General features: G+C 50.1%; 1 protein-coding gene across 13 annotated transcripts in view; it reads right to left on the minus strand.

Annotated features, from left to right (window-relative positions):
- The window catches only part of SH3GL3 (SH3 domain containing GRB2 like 3, endophilin A3), a 133,877-nt gene that overhangs the window by 29,831 nt on the left and 88,892 nt on the right, over nt 1-15,154 (minus strand). For 10 of the 13 annotated variants that reach the window (XR_013556473.2, XR_013556474.2, XM_078449071.2 and 7 more), the window contains 3 exons: nt 12,710-12,853; nt 8,845-8,978; nt 5,070-5,228 (listed from right to left, as the gene is read on the minus strand). Coding sequence is in view for 11 of the 13 variants with exons in the window: in XM_078449071.2 (XP_078305197.1) it covers nt 5,070-5,228; nt 8,845-8,978; nt 12,710-12,853 (437 nt within the window). In the remaining 2 variants the exon portion in view is untranslated. The remainder of the gene's footprint in view (nt 1-5,069; nt 5,229-8,844; nt 8,979-12,709; nt 12,854-15,154) is intronic. The other 3 variants (XM_078449079.1, XM_078449078.2, XM_078449073.1) reach the window with 2 other exon arrangements.

The raw sequence follows: 15,154 nt of genomic DNA on the forward strand, positions 1-15,154 counted from the left end.
GAACTCTCCTCCCGACGGTGGGAGAGCTGCGATCTGGGTCAAATCTGGGCCACACCTCCCCGTCTTCAGTAAAGTTAGTTTCTATTTTAATCCCCACTTTGAAATATGTTTGACGTTTCTCATTTTCAAAGGAACAGCGTAAGAGCTAAGTGAATATTCCTCGAAACATATCGGGGGGGTGGGTGGAGAGCAGGGAGGTGCAGACGGAAAGACTACCAGCTGTCCTGTCTGGCTGGCTAAAAGAGGTTGGGCGATCTAGAGGTGCCTTTGGAACTATTCATTCTCTGGCTGACTCCGGGAAGGGAGGGAACCCCAAGGCCCCTCAGAACCCGGGAGGGACCGCAGTGCAATACGGCACCTGCTGCACACAACTCCTGCAGAGCTGGGACTCCGCTGCAAAGTCTCAGGCTGACAGTGAAGCCACGCGCTGTCACAAGGGGACCATCTGCCCCTTTATGCCAGAACAGGGAGGATTCCAGGCCATAAGCGGCAAGGTGTTTTGCGGGTGGCCTCTGCCTCCCATCCCCAGCTGGAATCAAACCCCAGGACAGGCAGAAACATGGCAGCGATGAAGCCAGGCCCCGCGAGGGCCTGTCCAGAAGGCAGAGCGTTTCTTCCACGGGCCACAACACTCCATCTGTTGACTCGGGGAAGGTCACTGGGATGAGAAAAGAGGTTTCATTCCGCTTCCGCTGAGACCGGTGCCACCCCTTTGCCGGCGCCACCTTGAGAGTAAGGTGTGACCTCATCCCGTGGAAGGGTTCGCAGGACACACACAGGGGAGAACCGCCAGACAGCTGACTCCCGTCTCAGAGTCAACGGCCCTGGCCGTTCAGATGGGGGCACATGCGAGGCACCTGAGGCAGGAAACTCGACCAGACTTCCCAGTAAGCTGACAGTGAGGGAGGAAGAGGCCACACGAGCGACCAGGGGAACAGGAACAGAACCAGGAAGAGCTTGTGGTGGACAGGAAAATGGCCTTGAACTAGGGTCTTGAACTAGGGGATTAGCTGGATTATCTGGGTGGGCCCGGTGTCATCACAGGGTCCTAGAAGAAGAAGGCAGGAGGGTCACAGAAGGTGATCAGAGGAAGAGAGTAAGAGGTGTGAAGATGCCTCACAGTGGGCTTTGAAGGAGAAGCAGGTGCCTCTGGCGGGTGGAAAAGGCAAAGACATGGCTGCTTCCCTTACACCCTCCAGGCAGAACTCAGCCCTGCCAATATCGTGACGTGAGGACTTCTGACCTCCCGTCTGGAAGACGATAGATCTGTGTTGTTTGAAGGCACACGTGTGCGGTGATTTGTTACAAGAGGAAGAGGAAACTGCTACTTCTGAGCTGCTCTAGTCTCCTCTCAAAAGAAGCAAAACCTAGCAATGGAAATAGCCCTGGTCAGGGTCCCCTGTTCACGGGGCACGGGAGCCGTTGCCTTGAGACTTACAGGAACCCAACTCCGTGGGGAACGTGCCCGCGTGGCTGAGCCTGGGGACTTCACGGCTGACTCCACCCCACGCCGTGGTTCCTCGCTCTCTTCCCAGGGGCGAGAGGCCGTGCATCGACTGGGTGTCGCCCGGGGGTGCACTCTACCTCAAAACCCTCTCTTTAGCTGCAAACCAGTGGCCGATTATGAGCCAATGAGGCTGGTGGGGGTTCTGAGCCGTGGGGATGGAGGCAGAGTGTAGACGTCCCCATACTACTGCGCACCGGGAATACAGGGGTTCCCGGGCAGGGCGGGGCAGGTGGTGGAAACCTGAATGGGCTCTGAGCCGCTGGCTGGCCAGTGGGCCAAGGGCAAAGGATTAGGGCTAAACCCAAAGGAAGAAGGGCTCAAAGGCTTACAGACTGTAATAAGGGCAGCTCTCTATCTTGGGGGGGCGGGGGGGAGTATGGAAGCAGGGCTGTGAACTGTCCTCCTCAGAATCTTCAGAAGTCAGTTGCCAGGACTGGTCAGCAGCCAGGTAGGTGGGCCGAGAGGCACGTTCTGAGGGCCACAGCACGAGGAGAGATACTGGGCATGAGTAGGTAATGCCCTGCCCCCAGATCTCTGGAGTCTGCAGCGTGCTTGGCATGCCTGAATGAGGGAAAGGCACCTGTTCTGGAACGTGACAAGCCGTCCCCTTTCACGACCGAAATGGCACGTTTCCAAGGGAGGCCAACTTCGATAGGAATCGCTTTCATCAAAGTGACTTCTTGCTCTGTCGTCTCAAAGACCTCCACTCTTTCTGGATTCCTCGGAAAAGCTGAAGGAGTCTGATCACAAACAGATGCCCTTTCCAATGGGGCAAGAGCTTTATTCAGAGTTTCTGAGAAAGTCTGAGCAAGCCAATGACGGCCGGAGCCTACATAACAGCCTCTTCTACTTCTATTCCCCACTTCTTATTTCCAAAGGGTGTCTTGCCTGCACTTGTTCACGTCGGGCCTGATACCTGTAGGTCGAAGCGACTCTCCAGGGGCAAACAGCTGAGCAGAAGTGAGACCAGAACCAGATTTCAGGTCGTCCACTCCTGGCTGGGTGCTTTCTTTCAGCGAGTCCGGAATTTCCCAATGCACCTTATGCCACATGGCACCTGTCCCTTGAAATGACAGCAATAACGATGATGCTGTGGACAAGCTCTGTGGCCAAACAAGTTGGAGAGACTTCCCAGAGTATCCTGCCTTAGCAAGCTCGTAGAGATTAATTTTTCACATTATCATACAAAGACTCTGAAAAGTCTGGTGACAAAGAAGGCTGTGAATTTTGTCTCCGCTATGGTCCGCCAAACTCATCTGACCACAGAGACGTTATCAGCACAACCCGCTACCTCCTACGGGACGAGCAGACACAGGTAGGAGGGGTGAAGTGGCAAGGTTCGACGTGGGGTTGATGACCCGGAGAGAGCAGGAAGTCAGGGTCCTGAGGGCTGCAGACCCGCTGGGCCTGGCCTGGTTGTAGAGAGGGGCCAAGGACAGGGCCGAGAGCTCCACGTACGTACGCCTCCTCCCTCCATGCACCGGTTTCCCCGTCTTCCCCCACCAAGTCGCCCGCTGTTGATCCCCACACACAACCACCTCCGCATTAGCATGGCAGGCCCAAGGGCTGAACTGGGGAAGATTTTCCACGCCACGTCTCATCAAAGGGACTGCCCAGACACACGGACATGGAAAAGGACAGGGCGGTCCCCTTCTGGGTCTGCCCGCTGGTGCCCCACGAACAGAAGGAAGGCAGCCTTCTGGGGCTCACACGGTAACTTGTGGGTTTCCTCAACTATAACCCCGGGAAGGGGAAAGGCAAAAGCAGGGGTGTCGTCACACAGGGGACGCCCCTAGGACCCCATACGCTCTACCGTGAGCGCTCAAGAAATGGCCCCCTTGCCACTGTCGGCATCGCCATCACCGGCCACCTCTTGGGCACTACCACCGCCACTCCCGCAAGAGTCAGCAACCAGAGCACCCGGCTCACCACCGCAGCTAAAGGCGGCCACGGGCAGGAGGGCAGAGAAGGGGAAGGAGCCCAGTCCCAAGGCGGCGGGACAGTCCCCAGCTGCCGAGGAGTTCGGTCTCCTCCCACTTCCGCGGCTGGTTTCCAGGAGCTCTTGTCAAAGGACAGGCCAGAAGGCGCAAGGCCGTCCCCGAAACGAGCCAGCACAGCCCGTCGGCGGAGGTGTGGACCCAGCCCTGAGCTGAGGGAGCAGCACGTCTGACTCACGAGACTCAACTTCAGGGTTCAAATCCACCACAAACAGGCACAGGACCGGAAGGGCAACGCTGGCGACGGCCTGTTAAGGATAACGTGCACCTGACATGCCGCACTTCAAACCCACTTTCTCAACACGTCGAAGAATCAAATACAGCAATTGGAGACAAAACCAAAATCGCCTGCTGCCTGGGGACAATCTCAAGAGGCAAGTTCTACTTTTAAGGGAAAATAAATAAACAAGGAAAACAGCCAACTGTGTAGACTTCTTCCCGCTTCCTGTAAGATGTAAGCACCCTGATAAAATGTTAAAAGGAGAAACATAATTGAGGGTGCTTTTCAGCACTCAGGTTTAATGGACGCGGGGATTTTCAAACTGTTATCTCCGAGACTAATGTCTTGCTAATACTGAACATACGAATCCGCCCCCGACGTCACCACGGCAAATAAAAAAGATGCTCCGTACGTTCTGTCTGACTTGACTCAAAAGCGCAAGACCTTGATGTACCTTTTGATAAACTACTGTAAGTAGAACATGGTTTTGCAGATAAATAAATCCTCTGACTTGTCTCCACGGGTTTGAAAGTTCAGCAAAGGGGGCCCAAAGCTAAGGCTGGGCCAAAACGGCTCAGGGCATCAGCAAGGCCAGCGTCAGGGCAGGGACGCCACACAGAAGCAGGTGGAAAAAGGCAGTGACGACAAACGCCCAAGGACTCATCAGTGAGGCAAAGAAGGGAGGCCTTCGGCCTTGATGGTGCCCAGGTGGGGATGGCCATGCCCCTCAGGGACGCCGAATCTAACTTCACTTGAACAAATAAAATAAAAGCTGGTGGTGGCAATTACAGCACAACAGGGTACTGGCGTCTCTGAGGGATGTGTGTCCAGACCTTCATCATTCCTGAGTCCACAGGCACCGCTATGGTACAGCTGAACAACGCAGGTCACGCTTTTATATCCTGCATGTTCGCGATGACAAGGCAGGGCACCGGAGAGCCTCTCCTCCTCACACACCTGCCTCACAGCGTGCTTCTCTCAGTCTGAGCAAAAGCGCACGTTACGCATGACGTGGGCCCCGCGTTCCACTGCAAAGTCACAATGCTATGGCCTCAAACACAAAGGCCGGTCTGCTATGCAAGTCCCCAAACCATCCCCCTCCCCGGGGCTACCTGGAGCAGGTCTCCGGAACAGTCCTGGCATAAACAGGCCTTCTTGAGATCTGAGGTCTGAGCTGGGACTTGCCAAATGTCTGAAGCTATTTCTGAGGCAGGACATAATGGTTACGGAAAATTCTGGAAGCTCTCGTAAACTAAGGCTCCAGAGCTTCTCAACATGTTGATCCTACTCATATGGTCAATGTTTTCATTCACATTAAAGTCTCCTGGTTGGTTTAAATACTTACATCATTTTCTAAAAAATTAAACATGCTTCTTTCAGCCAACTCCTTTGACTCTTCAAATTTTTCTACCGCTTGTCTGACTTCTTCGTCTGGTATCTTACCTACTCGCTTCTTTTTATAATCATAATCCAGGCGGCGGCCTTCCAGCTTTTTCAGGTGGTGCTGAAAAAGACAAAAGAGTCTTTCAGAGAACTGTACATTCAAAACACGGGGCAAAGAAACTTGTTATTTCCATGATCACAGCCACTGCTTTCGGGTGACCTAAATTCTAGGGGCAGGGACGCATCTTACACGTCTGTGTGTCCCCAGCATCCACTAGAGGCTACCCTTACTGATGGTCCTCAAGGCATGGGGGATGGTTAGACGGATGGACGGATGGATGGACGGACAGGTGGGTGGAGGAAAGGGTGGGTGAATGGATGCATGGATAAATGGATGGCAGAATGAATACCTATATGAACATAAAGACACTATCAGCACTCAGATTCCATTTCCCAAAGTTGTCTATAGGGCCCCTCACTTCAGTGCTCTAATAACACATCCAGATAATTTCCAGCCAATTAACTCTGCCAAAAACAAGCATGTTTCCTTTGGCACAACTGTCAAGTCCTTGCCAAAAAGGAGATTGTAAAAGCACAAATTTCTAGTAACCCCTAGAATACTTAGGCGTCTCCCATAAAGTTCCCAAACAATAACAGAACAAGTTGAATAAATACCTCCAGTGAACATGTACACACTGAGAAACAGACACTCACAACCTCTGAAATGGTGAAATTTCTTAAAAAAAAAAAAAAAGAAAAGAAAAAAAGAAAAAAAAAAGAATCTCTTTAACAAAATGTAACAACTGTAAATATCAGACGTGTGCATTCACGGAAGGGGCTGTCTTGTGTGGTAGTAAGTTCCCCCATCACAGTTTGTATTCCAGCAGAGGGATCCTATGTCAGAAATACTGTCGGCAGGACAGCTGTATGGGGCAAGGCATTATGCCTACAATCCTTGGAAAACAGGTATCTGACATCAAACGTACACACAAGAACAGGCCATCCCAGCGAAGTATGCAGGTAACATCACTTAGCATTTTAGTGAATGAAACACTGGTTCCACTTCCATAATGAAGAGGTGAAGAGAGCATATGGGATGAAAACCCAGAAGCATCTTTATTGTATGCTCCGTGGCTCTGGGCAGATCTGTTACTCCCTCTGTGCCTCCGTGTGTGGCTGTAAAACAGGGGTGATGGCTGCTGACGGGCCAAGAACTGAACCCACAAAACCCCTTACAGATAGAAGTCAGCCATGTGTTAAATGGGCAGGTTCCCCACTCCTGAGGCCTGAGACGCAGCGGCACAGTTGAGACTATGAATGGCTTCTGAGGAGTAGACTCTTAACTCTCGATCATTCTAGGATTTAAGTGTAGCTTTATAGCATTTCTGTATCAGATGGCAGCTGAGTAACAAGGAAGCCATTTAGAGTACTATTTTGCTGCGTGGGGAATGCCAACACTTAAGTACAGGTGGATTTTGCACACAAGTCTGCCCCACATTTGTGTCCACAGCCGGCTCTGAAGCAGGTCAAACGGAAGACCTACGTTGTGGGGCGGACTTGTGGTTTTCCTCAAGGACGACAGCACGGGAAGAAATGGTGTATTACATCTTTCAACAAAGGGGGCGTTTGGTTTTAAGGTTCTGCGTTTGCAAAGGCTGTTCTGGTCCCCCCGGTCCCCAGGACGCCCCTCCTTCTCTAGAGTCATCTGTTCTTTAGTAATTTGGAAGCACGAATGCCATGCTGGACATCGTGGCCACAAAAGTGGACGAGGCAGGATCCTTACCCCTGAGGCGCTTAGTGCCATCACGCGGGGAGCGCAGGAGCCCCTGATTCTGTGAGGGGAGGGCAGGGGCTTCCCAAAGGGAAGAGCGTCTGAGATCCGAGAGGTGACGTGACTTAGCCCGGAGGGGAGGGGAGGGGAGGGGGAGAAAGGCCAGGAACAGAGGGACAGAACACAGCAAAACACCCCGGGGGGCTGCAGGTAACGGTGGGAAGGGGCCGAGGTCAGGCCCCAAAGGGCAGGAGAGGCCAGAGAATCGGGCCCCAGAGGGCAGGAGAGGCTGGAGTAGATCTTCAGTGTCTCTCCCCTGTGGGCAGCTGCCGACAGTCTGCGTCTCAGGAAGCCTGCTCTGGGTGTGGTGCCGGGAGTCAAGGGCTGTTGTGTGGATGTGTCCAGATGTTAACTGAGAGGAGGTGATAGAAAGGGAGAGAATGGAGATTCAGGAGAGAGGACAATGGATGTGGCAACAGACTCCGGGGTCCAGTGGAGGACAGACCTCGGAGGTCAGGAAGGACACTGCTTTCCCTGACATGGATGGGACAGAGACCACGAGTAAGGGGCTGAGGGGGGCATTCTGGAGGGGGGGGGGGCAGCAGAATGTTCTTGGGAGTCCCTGAATGGTTGCTTTCGTTTTTCATTCAACCTTCCTGAATTCCAGGCATCCAGGACTCTCCGTTTGGGAAACCTACAACAGGGCCCCAGCATCTGCCTTTCTAATGTGATGCTGATGCTGACGGTCCAGGGGCCACCCCATGAGATGCGCCGTGCCCAGAGAAAGGAGAGGGAGGAAAGCGGACGGGGCACCTGGGTGGCTCACTCGGTAAGGCGTCTGACTCGATTTCAGTTCAAGTCATGATCTCAGGGTTCGTGAGATCCAGCCTTGTGTTGGGCTCTGTGCTGACAGCACGGAGCCTGCTTGGGATTCTCTGTCTCTCCCTCTCTCTCTGCCCCTCATCCCCCCAACCCCCAAATAAACATTAGAAAGAAAGAAAGGAAGGAAGGAAGGAAGGAAGGAAGGAAGGAAGGAAGCAAGTCAAGGTTCAAATGACTTCCCAGCTGGCTTGGACTTGCATTCAGATCACTCTTGAAGATACCTGGGGGCAGGTCCTCAGGGCAGCTGGTGGCCCGCCAGCGTGAAGTCAACACAGGCTGTCCCGCCAGAGTAGAAGTCCGGTGAGGCAGAAATCTCAACGCTGTTTGTGCACATACGCACAAACACCACTAAGCAAGAGGCACATGATCACCTACAGGTCCCCGAGAGCTCACATGTACGCTCTGGAAGGCCACTTCTAACAGTTTTCCAAACGTGAAATGTCAATTCCTGTTTATTGGTCTCCTCGAGAAGCAGTGCAAGATAATCAGTGCTGGTGCCAAGTATCAAAAGATACGACTGACACAGTTGTGATTTTCATTATCAAAAATCCACTACAAAGTTATGGGATCATTTTGTTATGTGAGAAGTGGCTGTGGAAATGTGTTCCTTCATCCTGGCTTCTAGCCGGCTTTAATAAGATAGAGAACAGGGGTGCCTGGGTGGCTCAGTCGGTTAAGCGTCCGACTTCGGCTCAGGTCATGATCTCATGGTCCGTGGGTTCAAGCCCCACGTTGGGCTCTGTGCTGACAGCTTGGAGCCCAGAGCCTCTTTCAGATTTTGTGTCTCTCTCCCTCTCTGCATTTCCCCCATTCATGTTCTCTCTCTCTCTCTCTCTCTCTCTCTTCCTCTCTCTCTCAAAAATATATAAAAACCCTAAAAAATTAAAAAAAAAAAATAAGATACAGAATAAAAAGCTAAGAGGTCCCGGGTCTCTTTCCCAGTGAGCCAGGTAAATAGGAGTTATTCTTTTCACCACCCACAAGACGATGCTTTCACGGAATCCCTACAGAAACACTCTGATGGTTTTAAATAGGAACTTCACTTTAAGTAGCAACAGGTAGATTTAGAGCCCGGAAGACTTACCCCAATCTCTTTTAAATCTTTGTCTTGTAGTAACTGAAGTGGATCAATAAAAGTTTGCTTTACGTTAATGTCAAGAGAGTCTTTCACCTCAGCCATTAGCTTCATGGATTCACCGACTTCTATTAATGCACTACCTTGAATAGAAAATACAAATTAAAAAAGGGTCTTCAGCAGGGTACTCGAGGTTAGTGGTGATATTGACTTCATTCTTTCCCAAACGTTTGTGGAGGGCCATGGAAAAAAGCGAATCACCCTGAGACTGTTGAATCCTGACTCAGAGAAAAAAATTTTTTTTTTTCTGAACGTCTTATTTTCTGTATTTTCCTCTCTACGTTCTGTAGTCTGCGCTACAAAATAAAGGTAGGAGGTTCAGACAGACCGAAGCATTTACCCTTTTGGCCACTAGATGGGGATAAAGCTCCTTTCTCAAACTGGTGACAGGCACACTCTGCTTTTCGAAGGTCTGGGTCGCACCCCATCAGTTTACCAGAGACCTACAATAACTAGTACCTGCTTTTGCTAACTGGAAGAAATCCAAAGAAGATTTCTGTTTTCACCAAAAAAGAAAAAAAAAAGGCGAAAATGAGAAAACATTCAGCCCCTGTTTTGCAGTGAGCCACTAGAGGCAGCATGGACCCCAAGTAGTGAGAATTGAACTGTGTACAGAACATTGGCATCAGCCCCCCGTCCCGGCAGCTTTGAACTGCGTCTGTGAGCATCTGCGCTTTGCCTCGATTTTATTCTGTGCACACATCAGTAAGATGTATCCTAAGGTATCAGAAAAGTGTAAGAGAGCCTATTTTGGGGGGCCTGGTCATGCTCAAAACATTTTCCACATAAATTAACGGTAATTTCTTCTTTGCTTTACGCCACTTCGTTTTACAAAAGGCTTGGTGGCAATGCTCTGCTTTCGGAGAGCAGGGAAATCTGTAGTTTTGTGAACTGGCACCTAGGATTCCTTAGAAGCTGGAGAACAAAATCGCTCTTTGTAAACTCTAAAAGGATTCATTCATCAGGGCTAAGTGTCAGGCAATAAAGATTACAATAGAAATAAGGGAACAAAACCTCTTGTCAGCTTCTAGCTCCTAGATCTTGAGGTCAGTCCCCAGAGCCTTCAGATGGTTCCGAGGCTCCTTACCCTTTCTGATGTCAAAGAAAGCCTGGCCGTGTCACATGGGACAGCCTTTCAGCGGGATGGGCAAGGCCTGCTCTTGCGATGAGGCCCAAGCCAGCCGCGCTTGGCCTTGGGGGCTGTGACCGGCAGGTGTTGCTGGCCTGCACTCTGGTATCTCAGTGTCAGCTGACCCGCAGTAATGTGCAAGCAGGAGTCCTGGTAGCGGAGCAGAACGAGAGGCCGTTTCTCTAAGAGGCATCTCTGGGACATGAGGCACCAAAGCAAACTATTTTTCCTGTTTTGGAGTTTTCCACCAAATTGACCTCGTGAAAATGTAGTTTGGGGTCTCTCAACTCCCAGGCTAGAAAAAGACCTTAGGGGCCAGCCCAAGAATTCGCATTTCTAGCAAATTCTGACCTTAAAGTTGTCACACCTACTGGTCCAGCCATGCATAGTTTATTCACCTGTAAAACAGCAATAGCAACGAAGCCTCACCTCCCCCCCTTTTTTTTTTTTTTTTTTAAGAAATGAACTAGAAAACTGTAAGTGGAAATTTAGTTACGCTAAATTACCACTGGTCAGAACTCCACTGGTAGCTTCATCCCTAAGTTTCCTTAACTCCCTCTTCATTGTTAGGTTCTAAATCATCCCAAGGTAAAGAGGAGACATCCCTTCCTAGCCTGGGGACTCTTTCCTGCCCAACTGGTTAGAAACGGAGGGTACTGTTTCTGATCCTCGGCCACCACTGCCCAAGCCACAGAGTGTCGAATTTGGCTTTGACAGAAACATTTCCGTGTATTGTTTATAATAAGATAACCAAGGAAGATTTTAGTTAAGCATATTGAAATATACGTTTAAATTACAATTCTTAAAATACAACACTGGAGCAAAGCAAGGTACAGACCAAGAAAACAGGAGAAAAAAAAAAAAAAGACCAGAAACAAACTTAAAATATAAAAATTTAGTCTGTAACAAAACGTTTCTCTCCAGAGGGGAAAGGCTGAACTTTTCAATGGAGTATTAGGACAACCAGCTACTTACTTGGGAGAAAACAAAATTAGGACCCTACTGCACAGTATCTGCCCGTTAAAATCAGGAGCTTGGAAATTTAAAGGGAAGAAAAGGAAACATGTTTCGAAAGAAAAGTATGAATAAACATTGACACGACTTGTGGGGGTGGGTGGGGTGGAAAAGTTTTTCTAAACAAAACAACAGAGCCATAAACCATAAAGGAAGAGTTAGGAGTCCCACTATATGAAAACCAAAAGCTCCTCCGTTTCAGTGGCCTCCGTCCACAAGGTCAGAAGGCGAATGCCTACGTGGGGCGTAACTTCATTAACATATAAGGCAGACCAAGAGCAAATGTCCTAACCCTTGAAAGAGCTCGTCAACCAGTAAGGGGGGGAAATGAACGTATTAATGAAAAAATAGGCAAAAGATACAAATACACATTTCACAAAAATGATGACAAACAGGAAAGAAATCTACCTTACACATAATCCAAAAGGTGAAGTTAACACAGCACTAAGAGATCAATTTTATATGCTATGTATCAAAGTACCTGTGATTCAGAAGTAAGCTAAAAGAGTAATTCCCACAATCAATAACTGTGCTGGGAAACATACTCTCACATACTCCTGGCAACAGTATCAAACTGGCACACCCCTTCTGGAGGGTCCTTTGGGAATATTGTTCAGATATCTGAAAAAACACGCATATTCTCAACCCAACAATTTCACTACCAGGGATTTCAATCCACGAACATAATCTTGGATATCCCTAAAGATTATGAAAATGGTTTTATAAACGCTAGTAAAATTTTTTTACGTACAGAAAAAAGTATCTAAATATCTAATAACTAGGGTTGACTGAACAAAGTCTGCCATGACACACGGGTTATTATACAGCCATTAAAAACAGTATCATAGAAGATTAATCATTTTATGACATGGATCTTGATTCAGTCGATAGAAATAAGCAAGTTACAAAAGGGTATAAAGGTAGAGATACCATAACTCCATTTTAATTTTGTAAAGGTGTACGTGACTAGGGATGAGAATAAACCTTGTGAAGGTGTACGTGACTAGGGATGAGAATACACAAAGGGCTGTGAAGGTATACATGACTAGGGATGAGAATACACAAAAGGTCCATCACCAGATACGTGACTGTGGGTGATGTCAGCACTTCCTTTCTTGTATTTCACTAGCTTATATTTTCTAAGCCTTCTGCAACGAACGTGTATTACTTGGGTGATATAAAAATAATAATAATAAAGCTTGTTAACATGAAGGTACTGTGGGGTGCTTGGGTGGCTCAGTCAGTTGAGTGGCCGACTCTTGATTTCAGCTTGGATCATGATCTCATGCTTCGTGGGTTCAAGCCCCACATCGGGCTCTCTGCTGTCAACACAGAGCCTGCTTGGGTTTCCCTTTCTCTCTCTCCTCTCTCTGCCCTTCCCCCTTCTCTGCCCCCCCCCCACCCCGGACAAAGTGCTCCCAGGTGATCTGTGAACAGTCACGAAGGTGCGGCCTCCCCCCTTTGCCTCTCCCCCTCCCCCCCAACACACAAAGTGCTCCCAGGCAATCTTTGAACAGTCACCCAAGGTGGAGCCTCCCCACTCCTCTCTTTGTCCCTCCCCCCCTTCCCTCCGCCCTTCCCTCCCCCTTCATTCACACACACACACACACACACACACACACACACACACTCACTCATACAAAGCGCTCCAGGCGATCTGCAAACACTCACCGAAGGTGGAGCCTTCCCCGAGCTCCCTCCCGTACTTTAGCATACAGTCGCCCAGCAAGCCTTCCGTCTGCGGGTACCCGGTGGTTTTCACCTGTCCTCGGATCTTCGACACAGTGTTCAGCATCCCTAGCTTAGCTCTGTATGCTTAAAAACATTGTCATTTGTAATTCCTTAAAATGACAAGGCGGAGCGACAGGTACATGGCATTTAACAAATATGGCAAAACTGAGGTCACCCCGATGGGCAAGACGTGGGACACCTGGAGCATGTGAAAGGGACTGTGTGACCTATTTCACGTCTCACGTGATTTTCCCGATTCTTTTTCCAAGTGCCCGGGCGGTGGGGGGAAGAGGGGGTTGCTAAGCAAGGGAAAATGGAAACGACGCACACGTCGTTGACTCCGCACATCAGAAGTGTCCCCGCTGCACAGGGACACACAGAGCAGGGCCTGCAACACGCACGCCCAGAGCCAGATGCCAGTACCGGGGAGGCGATCCTTCCTGGGGACCAACGGAACACCAAGGACGGCATCGCTGAGGTGGATGTTTCAAACCACCAAAAGGCCCCTGTCACCCTCCCGGTCCCAACAATTTATTCGGAGTGATTATATTCAATATCCTGATGAAGGGCTTTGGCGCACTCCTGTTGAGGAAGCAGAGCCAACGGGAGGAGACGAACTCCTGCTGAGTGAACAGGAGTCTGTGTTGATGCTCCTCGGTGCAGGTCGGGGCCCCTGCCCCGAGGGAAAGGACGGGCGGCCACTGCTTCTCAACTTCTCTTCCCCGACTCAGGCCATCAGTGCTTACTGATCCCGGCTCTGTGTGGCGCACAGTGCTAACCCCTCCGGCTCCAGAGGGACCCAGGACAGCGGCTGCCCTACAGGAGCACAGAGCTAGTCGCTGCGGGACAGAATATAGGAGATGCACCGGGCAAATAAAGCGTGGTGTGACCATAACAATATGCTGAATACAGATAGCAAGATGTGCCTACAAAGTGCAGATATCACGTCAACGGTATAGAAGGTGGGATGTTTATGGTACAGAACCAACAGATAAAGAGGAGGCCAGTCTGACCTAAGCTGAAATTAAAACAGGATGAATCGGGGGGCGCCTGGGGGGGGGGGGGGCTCAGTTGTTAGGCATCTGACTTCGGCTCAGGTCATGACCTCACGGTTCATGAGTCCAAGTCCCACATCAGGGAAGCCCGAGCCTGCTTTAAGTGAACCTCGCTTCTCTCTCTCTTCCTCTCTCTGCCCCTCACTCACTTGTGCCCCCCCCAAAACAAAACAAAACAAAACCAGGATGAATCAGGAGAGATCTATGGGAAAATATGACTATGAACTGAATACCAAGCTAAGAACCTGGGCTTTTATTCCCCGGGCTAGAGAGCGAATCACATACCAGCTTGTGGCGTCTGTGATAACTCCAGGAAGTAAAGAGGTACGCTTTCATTTTCTTTTACTTTAATAATCACACTTGTTTTCATGTGTTCTAGGCCAGTGCCTCCTCTCAAGCTCTTAAGGTGCATACAAATCACCCGAGGATCCTGTTAAAACGCCAAGTCTGGTTCAGTCTGTTTGGGATGAGCTCAAGGCTCTGCGTTTCCCAGTCTCTCGGGTGAGGCTGAGGCTGCTAGTTCGCGGACCACACTTTGAGGAGCAAGGCTTCAGACACTTCTGGTGCCAGCCTGTTTGAATCTTGCCTGCCTCAGCTTCAAAGCAGTTTTCTTTCTGGTCCCTGTGCTCCAATAGCCACACGCACGCGTGGCTCTTCCTTCCCACTGCCAGGGTGGGGACTGGGAGGTGGCAGGCATGTGGCTGACATCCACTAAACTGGCAACAGCCAGAGGCCTCTGTCCTTGCTGGCCAACCCCGCTCCTACCCCATTCCAACGTCAGCTCTTTGAGGATGGGATCTGGGTCCCAGGAACCGGGAAAGCCCCTCTGCCAAGAGGAAGCCCTCGCTAAATCTGTGCCGATTTATCGGGAAAAGGAACTTACATAGCTCATCTCAGTCACTGAGGAGGCCAGAGAAGAGAGGCAGGAGTGCGGCCCTTGAAATTACAAACCTCTACACAGTTCCAAAGAATCCTATACCCGCCAACCTCCCTGGACGCAGTTTTTGTAAAATTTATGTTTTGAAATTGTTCCTGTCTAGATTTTCAGGTGGTTGGGTCTGTAGGGGAGTCCTAACGCCCAAGGGAGTCACAGCGACTCCCTGCAAATAATACGTTCCTAAAAAGGAAGGCAGTTTGGGAAATTTGCAGAATTCAAGGCTTGGGTGCCCTGCCCCCTGTTGGTTTCTGTCATTTACAACCCAGGAAAAACCCATCAAGGGATGCTGCTTCACAACCACGGAATTAAGAACCTTCTGTCGAGAAGCTGATGCAACAAGGGACCTTTTCATGCTGCTTTTCCTGCCTCATTTCTTTAGCATCTGAGCTACAA

Source organism: Panthera onca, chromosome B3 (assembly GCF_046562875.1).
Source record: "Panthera onca isolate mPanOnc1 chromosome B3, mPanOnc1 haplotype 2, whole genome shotgun sequence".
Classification (NCBI taxonomy): Eukaryota; Metazoa; Chordata; class Mammalia; order Carnivora; family Felidae; genus Panthera; species Panthera onca.